Raw genomic sequence first — 23,297 nt, forward strand, 5'->3', positions numbered from 1 at the left:
GACGACATGGCCATGACGGTAAAACAACCTCATGAAAAAGCGATAATGACGATGGCCGCACCGCCAAGGCGACATGATGACTATACCGTATGACAACGAATGCATGAAAGCGTCTGTGTGACGACGACACAATGACAGCGATGGCATGACAACGACGGCATAATGCCGACACGATGGCGACAGCATAACTGCGGCCTAATAACGAACAAAAAATGACGTCGATACATTAACGAGGGTGGTGCGACTGCATTATGACAATGGGATTTCGACACTGAAGTGACGACTGCGGCGGCTGCTGTGAATCACGCTGCCTGGCGTGATATACCGATCAGCGAGGCTTTAACAGGAAGCTTTATCCGGGGATCTGCTGCCTAGGTCATAAATGCGAGAGAAGCCATCTTACTCTGCAATCACCGCAACAACATTCGTAAACCTTGTGGCGTTTTTTTAATCGCATAATATTGAAATAAAGAAATTCCATTCACGATTTTTTAGAAAAAATTTAAGCACTAGCATGAAAATTACAAATAACTGAGCTTTAAAAAAATGTCATGATTTTCTAAACTGCGCCTAATGTCACATCTAATGTGCCCAATATTGATACATTATACAGCATACTAAAATAAACTATTTTATGGGTAGATACTCTGGAAATCCTCATATAAATGATTATTTTCGCGTATATTTTAGGATTGGTGTTTTCACATTATTTTCAAGCTGAAAACCAAAACAAAATTTTGATTCACACAATTATTAGAATTTACCTGTGTCAAGCAAATGCAATAAATTTCAACTGAATTCATGCGGAACATAAGGAGCTTAGTTCCTTAGCTTTGGCGGGTTCTCTTAAAACGCCATTACTGTTGTTGTGGCCAGTTCTTCACTTTCTCAACATACTATTCATTGCATTTATTTATTCATTTTATTTATATGTTAATAACAATCCCATAAAGTTCTTATTAAGGACATAATCCAGTCTAGATACCGACCAAGATGGAATGACGGGACAAGACCTACAATATAAACCACATGCGCCGCACCATAATATTGCATTAGCCATGAGAACAACAATAAACATACGTGTGCAAATAATAGCACATTACCCACACAACAGCGACATAGGTTCACCTGGTGATTAGCGCAGATATTCGAAAAGAGCAACAGGCAGTAAGTTATACATACACTGGGTGCGCGTGTGTCTACTCTGAGCAATATGTCAAAGCACCTGAAAGATTCTGCAAGCAAACGTCTTTCATTGAAAGCGGACTAATCCTCATGAGTTTCACCCACTTGTCGAAACGTTGGCCTCAGCTACAATGTTCAGCCACCTTTGTTTACCACCGCAGGCCGCCGTGTTCATGTGCATATCTTTCTTGCATTTTAGAATTCCTGACGCCACGGGCGCTGAGCCATGGAGTACGCACTACTACGCGGCTAGTGGCACAACTACAGTCTACGGTACGTGTGCTGAGATTTTTCAGCCGCTGGTACACCACATCTCACCTTGCAGGTGACTCAGCAATCCGTCTGCAGTCGCTTACGAGACATTTATAGAGCATTGCCGCTGGCTCAAGGGTGCACGGTTCTGCACCTGTCAATTTGGGCTCTACATTTTGCACAGTTTCAAATACAAGAAATGTAGCTGCTGTCTCATCAATTTCGGCTCACGGCTGAGATGATCTGACGGTTAATCGCGGTGGTGATAATGCTACTCGCGAGCAGAACAGTCCTGTGCTCCTGCTGAGGACAGTTCGCGGATTATTCGTGAGCAATCCCTGACGTAGAATTAGGAGGGGTACGAAACCAATACGCGCCAGAAGAAGACACATAGGGACACACAGAGCGCTGTGTGTGTCCCTGTGTGTCTTCTTTTGTCCCTTGTTCTAATCGCGCTACCGTACACCCCTTGAAGATGCAGCACCAACAAGCCTACATTGCCACCCTGAATATGTGCGGTCAGGTAGAGGATGGTGCAAAGAGAGGCACAATCCCACACGCGCCAGGAGATATTTTCTGGCTATGCGAGGGGTGTTAGTCACAGGTGCGTAGAAGGCATTCCCAGTTTGCTATCGTGTCGACGTCCCTAAAACAGCACGAATGCTCCAACATCTTTGCCCTTAGAAGCAACGTTTTTTTTTATTGGGGGGGGGGGGGGGGGGGCTGGTTATTGTTGATTGAGTGTTTTACTGCACGATGACTTCAACTGCGCTTCGCTTGGTTTTACCTAGAACTTCATAGCAGTGCTAGATTATAGTCTCAAATATTAACGCGACAACCTTAAGGGCCAAGCGTCGCAGAAAATCCACTGTCGGCGTCGGCGGAGCTGGCCGTGAGCGTAAATTTTCGTATAGATATGAGTACCTTTGTGTTCCAACAAAACTGTTTGTTGGCCTCGTTGGCGCTTGCTAAACGACGCGTTTTTTGCCATAAGGTAAAACACACAAAAGTAAGACACACAGATAGACATAGACGCATAGTTTCAAGCACATGCCATCTGTCCTGTTTTCTATGTGTCTTATTTTGTGTTTAAATTGGGGCAAAGACATGTATTGTACCATAAAGTTACCTGTTTATTTAACGCGTTGCTATATTGCATGCGGTAAATGCAGGGTATATTACCGCACCATTCTATCACTAAAAATGCGCATACCTTGTCTTAAATTCTTTAAAAAGTTGTTCGCCGGAAATTTGAGAATGGCTGCCCGCAAACAAATTGCACGCAAAAAGCACCTATATCTCATGCTTTCATTGTTCAATCTCCGAAGACTGAACTATTAAAAGTGCGAAACAATAACACAAACCTGATAATTAGGTTTTGATCTTCTAGGCGCGGATGGTTGTGAGTAAGCGTCATAATTAATTCGACGATGCTTCTTTTCTGGTACCCAATCCATATTTGCATCTACTCTAGATTCAAGGAGAGTCAGCATTTTTCGCTTTCCGTGGTTGGCTCCCAATCATGTATTGCTTCACGCCTGTGTTTCCTTAACAACTTCACCTACAGCAGTGCTCAAGTGCGATTCGGATAACCCCTTTAAGAAATGCGACTACGTCGTTGGCTGACGAATGTACAGGGTCCATTACGAAAGTAATGCGCATTTCTTGGGAAAAATTGATTTATTAACCGGACCTATACAAATGGTTAAAGTTATTCAAACGATTTCCCCCTGCATCAATACACTTGCAGAGATGTGTCCGCCACTCCTTGAAGACACCCTGAAAGCCCTCGACGGCAATGTTTCTCAGGAACGCTGCAACATGCTTTTGTATGTTTTCCATGGTCTCCCAATGCTTTCCCTTCAGCACTCACTTCATTTGGGGAAACAAAAAAACAAATGGTGGACATTCCGAAGTCGGGAGTGTAAGGGGACGGGAACCGCGAGGGTGCTACTCCGGGCCAGAAAGTTGGTAACGATGAAGGACGTGTGGCTGGGGACATTGTCATGGTGGAAGGTTGCTCGAGTATTTGATGTCAGCCTCCCGCGCGTGACGGGGTGCTTCAATATCTTCGGCACCTCCAGGTGAAAGGCTGAGTTTAGTTTTTTCCTGCGGCACAAACTCGAAATGGACGATTCCTCGGGCGTTAAAGAAGACAATGAGCATCGTTTCGATGTGAGACTTGCTCATACGCGCTTTCTTATGGTGGGGGGATGATTTTTTGTGCCACGCGCTGCTCTGGCTTTTTGATTCTGGGTCGTACTGGAATATTCATTATTTGTCTCCGGCTACGACAGAGCTAAGAAAGTCCGGCTAATTTTGAATCCAATCAAACAATTCTTGACAGCTCAAAACTCGAAGTTCTGTCTGATCTTCCAACTACACCTTGTTCAGTATATCCCATATACTGAACAAGTTCGTTGGCAGGGCGGTATCCTCGTCCCATTTCCCGGTCGCTTTTGCAGCACTGCCATGGATAGACGCGTCATAATATTATTACGCGCATTACTTTCATAATGGATCCTGCATGTATCATAGCAGGTCAACAATTTCTGGGCAAGCTTTGAAGAAGAATTTATAGTATCTCGTCTGAAACGTATCACATCACTTTTTCTTTGTCCTCATCCACAAGGACTATGTCTCATGCTCGTGGTAGATAAACAAAAAGTGGGGACTTCTTGAAGCATCTAATGCGCCTACTACTGGATGATGCAGGAAATATATAGTCAAGTGCTGCGCGCTCAAGAAAGCAACATGTTCATTTTAGCTTGGAACACAACGTTCTGTCCGCGGTTTGAAGTGGAGCGTAATAGCCTTCCAAAGAAGCCAACATCACACAATCTTTCGAGTGCTCAGCTCTCTCTCTCATCGTCTCAAAGTTCTTGCATGCATTCAAGAAAGTTTCATACAAAAAAAAGCACCACGTACGCTAGCACTGAAATAGGGTTCCACGACCACTAAAAGCTTCTTGTCACGACCACAAAAAATGAAACGTTCCATTCTTATGAACTGGCCTTTAACAGCTGGGAATAAGCACCTGTTATGTACTTTCATGCCACACAGATGTCTCGCGCAGTCCTACCACTACTTGCCTGCCCCTGGGGTGCATCAGCAGCATCGATCACACACTGCCCAGCACAAGCTGCGCTGGCGTGATGGAAGCATCAGCAAGTTTACAATACGACGCCAGGTAAGCTCACGTTAAGAACGGTTTCATTGCAAAACAAATCGTACACTGCAGGGAATGCTTACCGTGGTGCAACTATGCCTGGACCCTCCAAATGTTCAAAAGGAGGGGCAGCTCTGATGTCTTTGAGCATTTGGCAGGCGGAACTGGCGTTTACTCATGGTTGCAACACAGTGACTCGATACAGACAGAGGAAAAAGCGTAAGGTTTACTGCAATATACTTGAGAGTACTCGCACGCTGCAATTATTGATCAGTTATGGGAATGATTGAAGCACTTGTCTGATGATTCAGACGTTGTTGTTGATTCGTTGATTACGCTTTGTTTGCCTCCATTGTCTGCCTCTATTGTCAGAGGAATATAAGCACTTGGAAGTGCGGAAAGCGCACCGAGCACGTACAATTGCTGCTACTGGCAACGACTGAGCTTGTCGAGGTGGCCAAAGCGCTTTCCAATTAAGTCATGTACCTTTAAGGAAACATTCAGAAACTGTACTGTAAAATCTGCAACCTTAATTAAGCGATAAAGACAATGCAACGATCATCTACGATGCACCCAACTGTAAACAATTTGTGTTACAAAACTCTTTGAAATGTATTATATTGGAATAGATCTCTTAGAAATCCTTCCAGGGGTATACTTCAAGCGTGTAGTTAATAAGCGAGTCATTATTGGAATATACATTGTCTATATTTCTAGGAGCCTTACATTCATTAATTGTTCTAATATCATAGCTGAGATGTAATAGCCTCAATTTTCGCAGCAAACTACGTCTATTTTTGCACAAGACGTTTCTCCTTTTGATTTCATAGCTTGCAGTATATTGCCTACGAGCAACATGCCTGTGTGCCTGAAGCACTCCGGATGGAAACTTTTCCGCAAAGGGACTTGCCCACGTGAGTTGCGTCCTCATGATGAAACGTGTGCTTCAGCGACAATATTTCTTCTACCAATGTTAACCACCTCGGGCCTTAGTGTTCACGTGAATGTTTGTCCCCTGTTCTAGAATTCCTTAAAGCACCACAATGGCTGCTACACGCAACGAAGTTTGTCGAGGTGGCCAAAGCGTTTTCCAAATAAGTCATGTACCTTTAAGGAAACATTCAGAAACTCTACTGTCAAAACCACAACCTTAATTCAGCAATTAAGGCAATGAAACGATCCTCTACGATGCACCCAACTGCAAACAATTTGTGCTACAAAACGCTGTAAAATGTATTATATTATGGCCAATTGAACACGGTGTGCCACCCGGCTGAAGGCCAGCGGGTACTACGTCAGCTTCATCAATAGACAGCCTAATTGATGCGTCAATACAGCTACTCACGAAAGCACGCTTTTGCACAAGTCGCGATGATGGTTGGAAGATTATCCGTTAGAAAGTTCTGACGCTCATTTACCCGTGTAGAACAATATTTTTGTCTAAATAGGTGGGTGAGGTAAGAGCGGCAGAATGACGAGAGGCGTTAGTCAGAACTGTCAATCAAGTAGTCCCACTGTGCTGTTCAAGGTGTCGTGTCGGCGTCGGAAAGAATATATTCAGCACTAGGGCTCTTAATATTTAGTGCCATTAGTAGTGATGCTTTTTGGGGGGCTGTTGGAGTGTATTATTTCATGAATTCAGGGAGACTGCGCTTCTCCATACTTTAGACTGCACGTAAGATATGCTCGAGAATAGCCGCAATTATTGAATGGAACAAAGAAGATACACGCATGAAGACTACGCGTGACAGGAGATGCACTTTTCATGTCAGGCATGCCATTTCTCCTCATCTGTTTGGTGCCGCTGTTACTGAGTCAGAGATCTCCAACTAAACCAAAAACTCTTCGCATCCTCATTTGGCCTGATTCGAGTGAATAAATCCTATTATATTTTGCCGGCACTTTGGTATCTCAGTTTCTTTCTGTATGTTAGGAGTAATAAATTTTGTCCAAGAACAGGCGCAGGAAGGCATACGCCTCCAGCATTATGTTTCACCGGAAGAGAGAGGAAATGTCCCTGTAGAAATAAATAAAAAGTTGAAAATTTTCAATGGACCTTTTAGCAAGTCTGACAATGTGGAACAATGTACCCGAACAACTTGATTCGGACGACTTGTTTCATCGTGAGAACCTTGAAGCAGCGCGAAGATGGGGCAACAATCGAAAACACACACAACATGGCGAGTGCTGTCCTGTTGTGTGTGTTTCTTATTGCTGTCGTCGTCTTCCTCGCGGTGCTTGAATTTTTACTCAAGATGTATGAATTCCTCGGCATGAAACCATCGCTAGTATTTTGAGCACATGTCTGAATTATCAACAAAGTGTGAAATTATCTCGCTAATCTTTGTCACTTAAGTTGCACAGGTAATATTCGGCTCGAATATACGTTTTCTATGTGCTTCAGTTCGTCACCTCTATTACGCAATGTGTGGCAAGGCGTAATTAATTTTAAAGCTGACATGTACTTTCCAATGCATAAGCTTCACATCATCGTACTGCGATGGAAAAGGAACATTTTTTGACAAGTATCGTCACTGCGATTGGCCATAATTCTCCGGTGTTAATCTACAGTTGCGTTTCACTTCCCTATTGTGTACCTTCGTGGCTTGTAAATTTCTGTGTGAATTCAAGGCAGAGTCGGAGAAGGTTCGTCCGTGTGGCACCGAAGTATTGCTTCTCTCAAAGCAACCGATCTTTGTTGAAAAAGGTGCCCAGTTCCGAGTTTAGAAATAAGGCTTCGTTGAGAAATTGACTTTCGTGCATGTTTTCATTACTCCTTTGATTTACTTATTTCTTTCCTCTAGTAATCATATATTGCCAAGTGTTCTTCGCCTACTTCCATAGTTCATTACAACCCGAGAATACAGTGGAAACGGTACCAACGAAAACGCAGTGCACCCGCCGTGGTTGCTCAGTGGCTATGGTGTTGGGCTGCTGAGCACGAGGTCGCGGGATCGAATCCCGGCCACGGTGGCCGCATTTCGATGGGGGCGAAATGCGAAAACACCCGTGTGCTTAGATTTAGGTGCACGTTAAAGAACCCCAGGTGGTCAAAATTTCCGGAGTCCCCCACTACGGCGTGCCTCATAATCAGAAAGTGGTTTTGGCGCGTAAAACCCCAAATATTATTATTAAAACGCAGTGCGTCTCCAGATGACCTCTCAAATGGAACCAAACAACCTGGATACTGCTCAAAGCCTAAATAGCCTGCTCTGCTAACAAAAATGTAAAGCTAATTGAAGAACAAAAGCTCGCTGCTGCATTATTACCTTTGGTGGAGCACTGATATCAGGACACTGATCAAATTAACAGGACGACCAGGAATCATTGTACCAGCATTGGCCCAGAGATTTATGTTAGAAGAGTTGTTTTGAACTTGCATTGCCGTTTCAGGTTACGGAAAGAGGCGAAGCTAATTGAATGGCGAGTACGTGGAGTTTTTGTTTGGTTTGGACAGCGTACATATAACCTTTTATTCTTTGGTTGGGGCCGACCATAAACACATTGTCGTATTTAGGTATGTCGGTAGGTAGGCAGGATACGTACGTTCTTGTGCGGCGTCATTTTTGCAATCGCACCTCTGCTTGGAGCACAGCAGCCTGGGCTCTCGCCGTTAGACCTTTCTTTATTTCTAGAAAATCAAACGTCATCGCAAGGCTACTTCTATAGCTGAAAACCCATCAAGATATTTTAAACCTACGGTGCGTGTGCCACGGGACAGTTTCTGGACTTCTTCGCTCTTGAACCCTGAAGTGTTCGGGTCCTTTGAGACTGCCCACATTCCTCATTAATTTCGTCATTGCTTTTCATAATTGGCACAGGTTCAACAAATTTTAAGGTTTTATTGCCTGAGTACAAATAACTTTATAGTCTTACATAAACCTCGTAATAGAAGCATAAATACACACTACATGTTTATTTATTCATTTATATATTTATTTACACATACTGCAGCCCCTGCTGGGGCTATAGCAGTAGTGGATAATACAATACAAGAAAGAAATAAAACAGCCAACAAAGAAAGTTGGTTGTATAACCCTAGCACTTAGCGCAGTTTGCGTTTTCATAGCGTTTCTCTCCAATTCTCGTTGAGTACCTCTGCAGTACCCAATAATCTTGCGGATAAATTCGGTTGAAGCGGCTCAGGAAATTTAGGCCTCTTGAGGGTCCTTAACGTGCTCTTAATTTTAGGTTCACAGGTGTTTTTTTCATTTCGCCCCTATCGAATGCGCCTGCTATGGCCTATATTCGACACGTTGAACTCAAAATTAAAGGTGTGTCGTAAAAAAAATTCTTCTGTTTAGAACAATTCGCATAAACACTTTTTAATCCACAAGCATTTCCAAGGTTGCCAATCAAAAAAAACCGTCAGTCCGTCCTTCCGTCAGTCCATTCCAAATTGCATTTCGTGCTGTCTCGTTTCAGCGCTAACGAAGCCATCACGTCAAAGAAGTCGTGGAGCTCTCAGCGCGCGGCGCACTCAGCCACGTTCACAGATCACTTTCAAGGTATGGGCCCGTGAGTCTCCTAAACGATCAGTAAGCGGCGAGAACACAGCGCGCGAAGCTATCAGCAGTCGGCACTCTTTGACGGCATCGCAGATCGCTTTCAAGGCAGGGTCTGCATGGCGGTGCCTCCGGCCATGTACGCTTGGTCACCGTTCATAACGCTTCGACGTGGATAGATCAGGCGATAAAGAGTGATAAAGACGATAATGATCGGAAGGTCGTCAGTACATCTGGTGTCGCCACCTGCAGTACTTTGCGTAAGGAATATATGCTCCTTGCGCCAGCGTACGCAACAGTTCGTGTCACATAAAGGTCGTTTCTACTCGCCGGATCCAGTTCCATAACAATGATAAATGACACCGGGCTGAGTGTATAGGAGCAACTGGCGCAATGCCCACGCATACTTCGGTAACTCCCCGAGGAGTTCCTGCCTGACTCTTTTCTTGTCCAGGCGCATAAGAGCTTCCTCTTTGGTGGACGTTTCACTGCTTCTCGGAGTTAACTGATTTTTCTAATGATCTGAATGATCTACTTCTAATGATCTAAATGATCTAATTTCTAAACGATCTACCGAAAAGCTTCCGCATTATGTGAGAAAATCTTTGAGAATGACCAGCCAATACGAGTAAAATTTAATATGACAGAACCTTGCGCACTCGCCACCCTGGACTTCTTTATTAGGAGCATACTTGTATGTAGTGATTAGTCCGTGCATGCATGTCATATTTGATTGTGTCATGTAGCATCAACGTCTCACGGAGTGTGGCTTATTACAAAGCCATTCCATTATGAGTGCGCGAAAAGATGCATGTAAATGAAAAGCAAGCAATGCAAGATCAACCAAGCCCCCATTAATGCAGAAAGCACCGAGAAATCAACAATAACTTTCAAAACACTAGTTTTGCTTCTTCGTTCACACTAGGTTGTGTTTTCTGGTTTTTGTTGCTTAAACTTTCAGGATCACTTATCAGAACAAAAGTGCTTCGCTGTTTATTCTTGCTTCCTGCGCGTTCATATCACGGAATGGTGCGTCCTCATGACTTGTGGCACAGTGACGAATTTATGCCTCTGCTTTCAGGGCATACAAACAGTACTGGAAGCGGAAGCACCGGTTTCACACTGCCGGTCTACAGCAGCGGCGGTGGCAGCGATGATTCAGTGGCAAGCACAAGCCACGTGGGCATGCAGGAAGCATCGGGCATGTCGGGAAAGGAAACTAGGTGAGCCAAAGATTTGCAAGAACTCCTTTCGATAGAGCAACTCACTGAGACAACAGGGAATTTTGCCCATTGTTCTGTTATGCTTACACTGACAAACTCGCGAAGAAGTTCTGACTATTCAAATGCCAAATATTAGCTGCTGTTCACGCAGTATGGCGCTGGAGTAAAGAGGAATCTTTAGCTCAGGATGTACTGCCTAGGTACATGGGCAAGAAGAAATCAGTCTTCTCGACAATGCATTGCACGAACATTGGGGAACTTTGCGGCATTTAAAAAAAATGTTCTATTACTATAGTTGGAAAAATAGCATTTTTGATTCACGTCATATACTATGGAATAAAGTGAGACACTGAAGCATAAGAATTACAACTTCTTAACGCGAAAATAAAAGCAATGTGATGGCTCTATCAAATGGAAGAAATACCACATCTAAACTGCACAAAATATGCGTATAGCACACCACTTTCAAACGGGCTCTTGCATGAGTGGACACTTTTGAAATCATTGCACACGGTTGAACAATTCCACAAATCTACCAATGGTTGTAAATAAAGTTGTCTCCTCAGGTTTTTCTTATATATGCAGCTAATAAGACATCCGTGAAGTTAAATAAAACATTTGGGGAAGTGAAAATTGTCAATTTTATGCTTCTGTTCTTTTTCACTTTGCAATTTCAGTATTTTTGCATCAAAAATCATATAAAGATTATGATTTATACAGCTGACGGAATTTAAATATTTCAATCAAATGAAACAATTTTATTAAATTTGCGCTGAAGACAATCACGAAATATGTTCTTAGACCTACACGTATCCTCTGAGAGCAATACTGCCTCTGTCGTGGCCTGTTAATCTTCCTCCCTAATATTTATTTACTTACTTACTTACTTACGTAGCTCTAATTTGTTTATTACATCATCCGGTCATGATACCAGCCAAGGTGGCATGATTTGACAAGATTTACAAGTTAACACGATAGGATAAACAGTACATTAGCAGAACAATACCTAACAATGTTCATGTAGTGCTTACCGCAGGCATTTCAAAAAAGCAACCGACAAAATGGAAAGCAAACACTGGGCGCGGGCATCTCTGCTATACTCTTTCCGCTAAACTGCACAAAAGATGTCGTACGAACGATGACTTGACTCAACGCTTGCAAACGTCATGAACTTATCGGATAGAAGAGAGAAAAACACGTTATTTATATTACATCACCGTAGATTGCCCTGAACACTGTAATGCATATTTTCACAACGAGAAGAAGCAGGAAACAAGCTTTCTCGGCAGCATATTTCATCCACTGTGCGTGAAAACAATGAACGATATGAGGCATTTGTGTTCGCTGCGTGAATGGTTTGATGTTCGAATGCGAGTCGAATATTAAATTATCTGATAGAAAGACAGCAGAAAAATTTCAATCTGAAATTTTGTTCTTCGTGTTCTACACGTAGATTGTGTTAGGACATTAAATGTCCTTCAGGGAGGCAGGCCACCTGTATTTGTGTCAGGAACAACGCGAACGTGCCTTTGCGCGATTTTCAATTCTGAGGGCGAAAGCCTTGACTGGTTTTTTGCAACAGCTCCTACCTGGAAAACGCGGCTCCAGCCCACAGACAAGACATAAGGAATCGTTCATACACCCTAAACAAGCAATGATCTATAGGCTGATAATGAATGAAGCAAGAACGAGAGAAGGAAGGAAGGAAAGGAAGAAACTCCAGGTATTGCATTAGGTTCAAGCATGTGTGGTTGAGGGGGTCGACCAACTGCGTCATACGTTTACTTCACAGTGCGGTTCGTTACGCTTTGTAAGAATTCTGGCCTTCCCATTGCATAACCTAATGCAAGACCACGTGACCAGCAAGCTCCCGCCTTCCCTTTTAACAGAAGTGTAACATGCTGCCGAACTTTTTTACTCTTCTTAATATACAGGGCGTCCTAAAAACGTACAGGAACTTTCGCCGATGCAGAAGGGGCTTTTTCAATGTCGAATGAAACATTTTGAAGAAAAGAAATGAAGAAACATTTCAGGACTTTCCACTTGAAAACTCCTTGTGAGAGTGGTATTGGCGCGCATGTATTGTAAATATATAAACATGCTATGTTTCTCCATTAAAACTCGCTGCCAGACATTTCCACTCACCTGCACTTGCTTTAGATAGGCCATGCCTGAAGTATTAGGGCAAGCATTTTTCGTATTGCTTGCAATTCTGACGTAGACGATTCTTTTCAAGTTCCGCAACAAAGACCACCAACAGCAGCGGCGTACAATTTATGGCGAACTAGAGCACAATTCGAGCGCCAGCACTATATTCAGCTAGTTAGCGCTCAGGTTCAGCTGGTTGCCTTAACGCGCGATTATTGGTCAACCTGTCCATTCGTAAAATGTGTTTTCGCTCTCCCGTACAGGAGTCGGCTATTTTGAGCTCCTTTGACCGTCTGCTTACAGGAACGCTACTGGAACCGGAGGAAGGGGACATCAAGAGCTGTCCGGTGTCTTAGGCGATGTTTCGAGCAGGCAGCATGCCTTACAAGAGCGCGACAACCAACACACGGACGACACAGCCCACATTTGTAAAGCACGCGATCAATCATCTGTGGAACAGGCGGAGTTTGTAGAGCGCTGCCGCATCCGTGATGCGAAAAAATACAAATGCGAAATCTGTTGTAAACTGTTCCGCTGTGCTAGTCACCTAGATGAGCATAAGCGCACGCATACAAACGAGAGACCCTTCAGATGCGAAATATGCGATAAAATGTTTCGGTGTTCTCATCACCTAAATGACCATAAGCGCGCACACACAGACACGAGACCATACAAATGCCAAATATGTCCGAAATCGTTCCGGTATCATGGTAATCTAAAAGTCCATATGGGCACACATACAGACGAGAAACCGTACACTTGCGAAACGTGTGGTAAATCGTTTCGGCGTGCTGTTTACCTAGGTTTCCATAAACGCTATCATACTGGCGAGAAACCCCACTCTTGCGAAACATGTGGTAAATCATTCGTGCGGACGACGGATCTGCATAGACACCAGCTCACTCACACGGACGAGAGACCCCATGTCTGCCATAAGTGTAGTAAATCATTCAAAGCGAAACGCGTTCTCAAGCGTCATCTCAAATCGTGTTGTAAAAAAGGAGCTTTTGTTTGCGAAATATGTGATGAATCCTTTACAGACAACTCGCATCTCAGTCATCACCGCCAAAGGGTGCACAGGGATAAAACACTGTCTGAGTGATTTCGCTTCGCAGAGAAACACTTGACCGACACCTGTGTCAAAATTTCAGGTGTCTCTTATCTGTAGATTGATTTGAAGACGCAATTCAACTGAATACATGCCTCGTGACGCCTAAGGGTGTGCATTCGTAATATTCTAACTAGTGCGGACGACAAGTAAATCTCCCGCGGATTTACGTGAGAGTAAACCGTGCAGGGGAAACACATTGACATTCGTTTACAGGAGCTAGTAACCAACTGAACGCATCGCATGCAGAGACCGGCTTCTTTTAATATTTAAAACAGCTGATTTAAATGCTCGTTTCTTAAACTTAGAAGACGAGGCATTGTCGCCACAATTATCTATCGCGCTTCTTTGTTGAAGGTCCTGGACCACGCTATCTGTCTGCCGAACTATGTTCGCGAGCGCCGCTTTAACAGGCTTTTTACAAGACAAAACCTGATGGGCTGCAAGTATTTATTTTTTGTAAGTACAAGCTTGAAATATTGGCACAAGACCATTGACAACTTGCTTAGTTAGAGAAGTGGATTCAGCAACTGTTTTAGCTTAACTATCCGTTTAGTTATTCTGTTGTGTGAATAGAAGAAAAAACCTCTCATTAGGAAGCATATAAAAATTAAGGACTCTTTTTTCTGTCGACTGAAAAGTAATCTCTGATAATATTAGATGTTTTTGAGCCAAGTTGTTTGAGATGTTTGGCGACCGACGATACTTGCAGGAGCTTTTACGAAAGTGTATGGCCACATTGTACAGATAGAAAAATGTATTTTCCTTGACGTTCTTCTCAATGCAGTCAATATTTTAGTTAACTCTTTCCCTCTTATAGTTTTACCGACGATCTTTGTTGTATCCCGTAAACTAAGCTGATGACAGTAGTGAGACTATAAAATTCAAATAGTTTGAAGCTTCACTATGTGATTTGTTCTCCTTCAATAGAATTTTTAGTTATTCTTTCTTCATTGTGGTAGAATCTCCGTCAGTTCTAAATTGCAGATTTTATCCCCAATAACGTTAAATTTTTTTACTAGGCGTGCTCTCTGCTTACAGCCGTGAAATCTTAGTCTGATAAGACAAACGCATCCGTGCGAGCAATGACATGAAAAGTAAGATTCAGGTTTTATGCATAATGGCACGCGTGCTTGTATACCTCTCTATCTCTTTACGTTGAACACGTTCGCACCTCTAGCAAATGTTGAGCTACTGCTCAGAACAGTCTCGAACTTTCTCGGCTTTTCTCTTATGTCTACGCTATGTCATATGTCTACGTTTCATGTAGTATGTACATGATGTATTAGGTAATGCAAGGCTTCTGGTATGCTTGAATCTCGAACGAGAAAAGATCTTAATTTACAGTTCAGCATCACAGGCCACTGAAATCACCAGTGTTCAATTTCTGACAAACTTATGATGTCAATCCACGTGTTGTTGCCTTTGTCGGGAAGGCATGCGATTTCGCTTTTGTGTACAAACAAACCTCGTTATTGTTGTTAGGTGTATACGCATGCGTGGCGGTGATTTGTGGAATGTTTTCACAACAAAATTCAGTTGTAAGTCCAGCGTTGTCCTGTCTGTTTCTACTTCTTCTGCTCGCGTCCGTGCTTCCTGGAAACCATTATGCGTTCACCATGCACCAACTGGCCCAGCAAACTACACTACTAAACTCATTTCTTTATAACTCAGAAACATAAAGACCTCCACGATTCAGTCAACTGCCACAAATAACATATTTAGAGCACTCAAAATGGATGTATTACACAGCTCACTGAAATTTATTGTTTTATGGGTAGATCATTCGCCAGTCCTCGGACACATTGTACCGATTTCAAGCAAATTGCAAATGAATATAAAGAAAGTTGTCCGCTTGGGTTGCTCCAAGCTATGCAGCTAATAAAACTGCGACATATATTTTTTCGCGTAGTTAACTTTCTAAATTCTAAGATTTTATTCTTTTTAACCTTAGCGCTTACATAATTTATCGTAGTTGCAAACCTATATAAAATTTATGCTGTATACATTTGCAGGAATTTACCTGGCCCTATCACACGAAATTTGAATGTTTGATAGTTCTAATTTCTTCCTGAAATAATCCGGTCTTAATGCCGGCGAAGCTGGCATGATTAGAAACGACGTACAACGTAACATAACATGACTGTAACCAAACCATAACATCGCATGAGTCATGTCAACATGGGCCACAAGAATAAATCAAAGTACATAACCGCAAGAATAGCGACCAATGTTAATCTAGTGCTTAGCGTAGACATTTCAAACGAGCTACTGGCTTTACAAAAGACATTCACCAAGCGCGCTGTCTCTGCCCTACTGCAAGTAATATTTTGCTTCATCAAACGGTTGGAAAGATGTCGTACCAGCAGTTTCTTAAATCAACGCTTGCAGCGTTCATCATGTTATCGAGAAAATAAAGAGAATACTAACTTCTTCGGCAGCATATTTTATCCAATGTACTTGAAACACTGAATTATTTGACGTATATGCGCTTGTTACGTGTTGCGGGAAATCACTATGTGTGTGTTGTTCTCGTGATGCCTTCGGCCGCAACGGTGTGCAGTTCGAATGCAAGACAAATACCAAATGACTCCATAAACACACTGCAGGAAAATATGCACACAGCAGTTTTTCTTCGTATTCGTAATGTGGGACTTCAGTTAGGACGTGTGATGTCCGACGGGCAGTCAGTCCAGGTCAGAAATAAAGCAACTAGTTCGCCTTTATTTTAAAGCGAAAGATTCAAGTGACTAATTGCAACGGCGTATACCCGGAAAATGCGGCTCTAGTGCAGTGAGAAAGAAATATCATCATCAGGAATGTCTTATACCTCCGTAAGCGAGCAACGATGAATATATGTATTTGAACGAAGGAAAGAAGCATCGAACGAACAAACAAGCGATGAAAAAAATGTGTCAATGAAAACAAACAAAACAACCTTAAGGTATTGCATTAGGTTCTCTCATGCAATGTTGAGGAGGTCAACCTACAGTGCCAAACGTATACTTCGTACTGTGGCTCACTATGTTCGACCCGTGAGATTGTACAACTTCACTTTAAACATTAACACGTGTACAGCAGGCCTGTTAGAAGGTGTTAGAAGAGTGTAGCATGCTGCCGAACTGTTTTACTCTTTGACTCTGAAAAATTCACTGATAATTTGGAAAGCCCGTAATGCGAAATTTCAGGGCAGCATTGTACGTGTTTTCCTTTCGCGATATATGGAGTCAAAGATTTTGCGAGAGACACATACCAGAGGTAAATCGCGATGGATTTTGTAAGTGACTGATCGACGGACCCAGTGTAATAGCTGGTGCTGCTTGGCTTACATAAAATACTACACCATTCGCGTTGCGCATAGAATCCAGAATGGAAAACAATCGCAAACCAAGACAACCGAACGAAGCCAACCAATCAAGCTTGAGTGAGAGCCGACGCGAACTGACGAGCTGATCATAGCACGAAATAAGCCCTCTGGCTGAGACCAGATGCTAGTACGAAACGAGCAGTCCGGCGGGTCAGCAAAAAACCAGTTTTGCGCTCTCATATCACAGAAGGGGCAGCTGTCATTGGTCTCCGCCTCTCGGCCGTTCAGGGCACGCATCTTTTGCCTCTCCACGTTCACTCTTTCATCTTTCGCTGTTGTGCTCGTTCACTCGGTTACGCCGCCGACGTTCGCCGCAGGAGCGGATCATTAAGAGCTGCGCCATGAAACGGAGACGTACTTTAGCCGAGGCAAAACAGTCTTTTTCAATGACAAATGTATCGCATCCGAGGGCACGTTTCTGGACCGTTTCCTGAATACTGCTTGTGAGCGTGTTGAAGGCGGAGTTGCATTTTCAATACTCAGACCAGCTAGCTTTCTAACCTAACATCACTGAGAGATATTTCTACTCTCCTGCACCTGTTTCATGTAGTATGTACATGATGTATTAGTTATTGCAAGGCTTTTGTTATGCTTGAATCTCGAACGAGAAAAGTTCTTAATTTACGGTTCAGCATCACAGGGCACAGAAAGCACCAGTGTTCAATTTCTGACAATCTGGAGGCCAAATCGAGCGCTAAATGCCAATACAGTAACTTAGCGCTCAAATTGAGCGAGTCACCTTTTCATTATGGTACCGTTTACTTTGTCAAGCGCTCATTGGGTCAAAATCTGTTTTTGCCATCCCACAAAAAAATTCGGCCATATCTTGAGTTAAATTGTCCATATCCTTGCAGGAATGCTACTGAAGCCGGAGGAAGAGAGCAGCAAGTGTCCTGCGATGCCAGTAGGAAGGTTTCCAGCAGACGGGATGCCTCACTCGGGCAGCCCAACGAACGTACGGGAGGCACAGCGCCCATGCTCAGAGCACGCGATCAATCGCCTGTCAACAAGCCGAACCACAAATGCGAAACATGCGGTAAATTGCTAAGTAGCGCTGCTGCTCTAACTGCACATCACCGCACGCACACAGGAGAAAGACCCTACAAATGCCGAATATGTCATAAATCGTTCGCGAACAGGGGCAGTTTCTATAAGCATCAACTGATTCACACAGGATTGAAACCCCATATCTGCCAAAATTGTACAAGACCATTCAAAAGGAAAGCGGACCTTAAAACTCATCTTATGTCGCACAGGGACGACAGACCTTTTATTTGCGACATATGTAATCAGTCATTTAAGTATAACTCATCTTTGAGCAGACACCGCAAAAGAATTCACGAGGGTAAATAGCCATACGAGTCCTAGCAATGTGGATTTCGGTTCGCAATGAAAGAAAACCTACACGCCCACCTCTGCAAGAGTATTTGGTTTCGAATTGCGTGGAGATTCGTTTAGATGTGCAGCTCAACTGGTTGCAGATCACGTGACGCATACGGGTGGGCAGTCGTAACAGTGTGACTAGTGCACAAGGGAAGTAGATCGCCCATGTGTTTTGCATAGGAACGTGAGCGGGAAGCCGTGCAGGAAAATCACGCTGGCATTCTCCCACACTGATGAGAAACTAACTGACCGCACCGTGGTGACTGGGGCTTCTTTTGGCGTTTAAAATTGCAGAGTGAAATGCAAGACGTAAATGATGCCACTGTATTTTTCTAAATTACGTGACAGAACGTCATCTCCACCATAATTTGGCATGCTTCCATGTCGATCTATACTGCAGATCCTGTGTAGAGCTCACTGTTTGCAAAACTATGTTGTTATCGCTAACATAACTTTAGCAAACTCATTTCTAGACAAACCATAATGGGCTGCAGCTTTGTGTTTGCGTAAATAGAAGGTTGAATGTTTGTCCAGGATCCTTGAAACCTCGTTCAGTTTTCTGCAAGCGTTTTGACAGTGTACTAGTAATTAAGGTTTAGCTAACCATGCTTTAAGGATTCTGCAGTTTGAATAGTAGGAGTACTTCACATGAGGAACCCATTCAAAAAGGAGGCACTTCGTTGTTGTCAACTCAAAACTAATCTCTAATAACTGAAGCCCTTCGACCTTGCTGTCTTTCTGGGACAGCTTTTAAGATATATGGACACAGCCGTGGGAAAATTTTTTAGTTTACAAATTATTCAATGCGGGTAATGTTTCTATTTTCTCTTTCGCTCTTCTATGCTTACCGAAAATTTTATTCCTTATCATTCTGATTACAACAGGGAGACTTTATTCGACTAAAATAATTTGGAACTTAATCATATATTTTCTTCAAGAGCGAATATTTTATGTATTGTGGTAGTCAGGTGTAACCTCCATCCCTTTTAATATGCAGTTGCTTATTCATTCCGAGGTCATCTCTTTTGACTTGCCCTGCGCTCTAACGACAGCAGTGGAATTTTTTAGCCTGATCTGACAAACGTGACCCTGCGAGCAATGATAGGACAACTCAGATAGTTTTTAGTTCTTATTACTGACCCACGTACTTCTATATCTTTTTCCAATGTACGCGACTCACCGAATAACAAAGGTTAAGTTACAGCTCAGGGTATGAGACACCAGCGTGTATCAGAACATTCTGCAATAGTGGAGCGTTTTGTAATCAAATTGCAGGCGTAAGGCGAATACAGTTGTGCATTCTGGAAGAAACGCGAGCGCCAATGAAAAGGCTGGAATCTATTACGAAAAAAAGTGCGAATAGCCGATACTTCTTACTCGCAAATCATTTGTTCTACGATCGACTCATGTGCCCGGGACTATCGTTCTGCCCGAGTGTAACTTGTTTTGTTGGTTCAGAGGTACGCCCAATAAAGATTCTTTCATGACTCACGGTTTTTCTGACTGTGTTGTTCACCGTCTCTACAACGTGACATCTGGTAAAGGTGCTTCGTGGAAACAGAATAAACCTTGCTGTGGAAAAAACGTGAACGTCGTTAGGAGCGAGGGGGATAGCCGCAGGCTACGACTTCCGCCCGAGTACTTGACCTCTGCTCGACAAGACTAGGAACATGGTGGCCCAGATAACTGACCTAATGCGACGTGTGCTGCAAAAGCAAAGGAAGCCACTGATCATTCGTGGTTTACTGTTTAGAAATCTGAGAAGCTGGCCTGAAACCTACGCAACAACCGCTATGTTTAACAATTGAAACTGTGAAAAGCTGCCGTTTCAAAGCTTACAATTTTACACCATTTCACCAATTACATTTCCAGAAACATTCGCGAGCGTCATGCTTCAGGAGCGGGCCTACGTTCAATGAGAGCACCATGATTTCGGAGCAGAAATCAACTCTTAATTCAGCCACGTCAACCCGCACAAGGCAGAGATGACTTTTTCCTCATCTGCGGTTTTGAAGCAAGAGATTTACGTCGGACATGTAACCAACCCAAGACCATTACAAAATGCCTAGCGGAAGCAACGCGCATCGGAAAGATGTTGGAAGAGCGCACTCGCAACATTGTTGACTAGTGCTCTCACCGAGGGGGAAAATTCAAGAACTAGGCTCCGATGAGCTCCGAAAGACCAATTGAACAGTTGCACGTGAAGAAGTACTTAAGATGTTCTCTTCGACGCAGCCTCAAGCAGCCTTAATATTTGTCAGTGACTGAGGCGTTCATGCAGCCACATCGCCGTGACGGAATTGCCGTAGCTGAATGCTGGAGTGATGGCCTACGTCACCGTCTTCAGCCGTCTGCATCCCCTTCGCGCCCGCACCTGCCGACTGCTCGCTCTGCTGCCACTGCTGAGAAACCGGACACGTCTGTTGCCTATACCCATACAGTGAGATGGCACTAAGATGTTTTGGCTTCAACTCTCTGCACGCTCAGCAAGGCGAATGACACCGTGAAAATGCTGACTGCTGAAGTGCTTGGCTGCGATTTGGCGGAGACGCCAATGACTAACTCCATCGCTGTCGCGAAGGCACTGCCTCTCGCTACAGTACCAAGTGTACACCGGGCCAATACATGGCGGATATGCGGTCCGTATCCGGCAAACAAAACACAGCAACCTATGGAGGTGCGGTTGTTTCTCGTTGCAGTGCCGCATGTCCTCCGCTGCCAACGCAAGATCAGGACACATGAAGAAGGAAGCACACACTGCCATTTCGACAAAGCTCCCAAGGTAAAATCACGCTTCCTAAAGCATAGCTGACGATGCCGCGGAACAATGGGACAGTGCATGAAGCGATCATCGGACACCTTGAAATAAGTGTGACAATAAACCACCAAGATCAGCGCTGTAGCCGTGCAATGGCGGCTTTACTGGAAAGACGACTCAACTACTCCGTCTTGAATGAATCCTGAACTTCGCAGTCGATGACAGTTACGACTACGTGGCAAGAATCCCAACTCCGGGAAGCTGGAGGTCAGCGGGCAAGGACGACTGGAATGAGCACGTACGTTGAACACAAGATGTGTTAGGACACGCTTGCATCGCAGAATCACCCTTCTGTCGCAGGATCAGGACCACTCGCCCAACTACGCATGACGATGCAGCCAAGGACGGCCAGATGACGCTAAAATATCAGAACCTTCTGGATCATCCTCACTGATTTTGTCTACTGTCTATGTTGGAGTAGAACCTTGTGTAATCCGATCGCATGCGTGACGAGAATAGTGTTCCACATACTGGAAAGCGCTCGATTGCATTCGATTAGTCTGGAATCTTCGACCAAATAATTATAAATATCCGACTCGCTTGAGCCGCAGATTAGTTTTCAGTCGATCGACGTATATGCTCGGTGCTATCATTCAGCCCAAGTGAAACTTGTTTTGTAGGCACAGTTTCGATCAATAGAGAGTTGGATTCGTGACCCCCGGTTCTTACTATTGTTTTCCTTACCCTCACTGCAAGGTGAAAATACCTACGATTTACCTGCACCTTAGCGGAACCTTAGTCAATAATAAAAGAAAACCTCTCATCCAAGAGGAAGGTTTCTGTGTTGTCTCAGATTGTTTTAGTTGCTGCTGTACTATCTGTGCCAAATGAAACACGAACAGCTGAGCCCGTGTTCCAATCACAACTGAAACAAATGTGGGCGCCGTCGCATAGTCTTGCTGCATTAGGCGATGATGCTCGCCCTAAACTGCTATATTTTTGCATCTGCTTTCTTTCATTTTCTGTTTTCTCACTTTGAAATTAAAAAGAAACAATGTTGTGGAGAAAATTTTGCAGTGAAGTACCAGCATGATAGACCGGTGAGGTCAACCCGGACGTGTCCTCTTCTCAATGCTGATGACTGGCCGATGGCGCGCACTAGACTTTTATGTTCAGCTTCGGAAACGCACTCCGCTGTTGGCGTCTCATACGTTGCCGATAGAAGAATATTTCAGGATATTGTGACAAGGAAGAAAAGGGGGAAAGGAATGAAAGGCAAATGTTGCTGACAAACATACGCACACACGCAGAATCTTTCCCAGAAATTTTGCGCACTATTTGAATTAAAGAAATTATAAATTATTTAAATTGAAAGTGGCGCAAAAAAAAACGACTTCCCGCAGGTGGGGCAGTATCCCACGTCTTCGCAATGCGCCTGCGACGCTCTACGCCATACCATAATTTTAGCTCTCGGGGACGCCGGCGCAGGACGCCGACACCGGATTTTCTGTCATATGTACGGCACCCTTAACGCTTTCGTGTTAAATGTTATCGGTCCATGATCGATATTCAATAGACGCAAAAGACCTTTGACATCGAGGAATGATGATTGCAGCAAGACGGGGAAAAAACACCGCAAAGTACTGGGCAGACTTTGTCGACACGCAAGCACGGAAATTTTTTCTGATCAGAAACGACAGATATACAGTACCTGGCATGGTGGCAGCCTGAAGAGCAAGCTGGGGAAAGTTTATCGCATTATATATTTTATTAGCTTCGGGCAGGTCATCGTAATGGCAACTTTGGGTGCAGTGCGTTTGTCTTTGTTAACGAATAAATTTTGTCAACTAGGTTTGCATAAACTGTGTGTAACACGTTTAGCAAGCATAAACATTGTGGAAAACATGTAGAAACACTGTTATCCTTCATTATTCGAGCAAGATAGTGTATAAATAAATGTATATGCAAGTCAGTGTCACGCAGTGGGAAATGTCTTGCGTAAATTAAGTTTTTATTTTATTTTATTTTTATTTTTATATCGGGATACTGCAGCCCTCACTTGAGGACCATTGCAGGAGAAGAAAAAACGTAAAAAGATAAATTTAACACCGGCAATACAATTACAACACAATTTACTGTACAATACAAAGCAATTTACAGGGAGGATGAACACGTATACGCAGAATTAGAGTAAGCATG

The 23,297-nt window shown here is 43.5% G+C and overlaps 2 protein-coding genes across 6 annotated transcripts in view; one reads left to right on the top strand and one right to left on the bottom strand.

Annotated features, from left to right (window-relative positions):
• LOC135919804 (uncharacterized) overlaps positions 1-19,832 on the top strand; it is a 52,966-nt gene extending 33,134 nt beyond the window's left edge. Inside the window, exons 10-15 of one of the 3 annotated variants that reach the window (XM_065453739.2) lie at positions 1,385-1,458; positions 4,501-4,627; positions 5,437-5,520; positions 9,032-9,114; positions 10,193-10,334; positions 12,786-14,613. In XM_065453739.2, coding sequence (XP_065309811.1) covers positions 1,385-1,458; positions 4,501-4,627; positions 5,437-5,520; positions 9,032-9,114; positions 10,193-10,334; positions 12,786-13,584 — 1,309 coding nt within the window. In that variant the 3' untranslated portion in view covers positions 13,585-14,613. Of the gene's footprint in view, positions 1-1,384; positions 1,459-4,500; positions 4,628-5,436; positions 5,521-9,031; positions 9,115-10,192; positions 10,335-12,785; positions 14,614-17,811 lie in introns of those variants that run through there. The other 2 variants (XM_065453741.2, XM_065453740.2) reach the window with 2 other exon arrangements.
• LOC139046653 (zinc finger protein 625-like) overlaps positions 1-23,297 on the bottom strand; it is a 272,993-nt gene that overhangs the window by 98,675 nt on the left and 151,021 nt on the right. The gene's annotated exons all lie outside the window — the stretch shown is intronic.

The sequence above is a fragment of the Dermacentor albipictus genome, unplaced genomic scaffold, assembly GCF_038994185.2.
Source record: "Dermacentor albipictus isolate Rhodes 1998 colony unplaced genomic scaffold, USDA_Dalb.pri_finalv2 scaffold_64, whole genome shotgun sequence".
NCBI lineage: Eukaryota > Metazoa > Arthropoda > Arachnida > Ixodida > Ixodidae > Dermacentor > Dermacentor albipictus.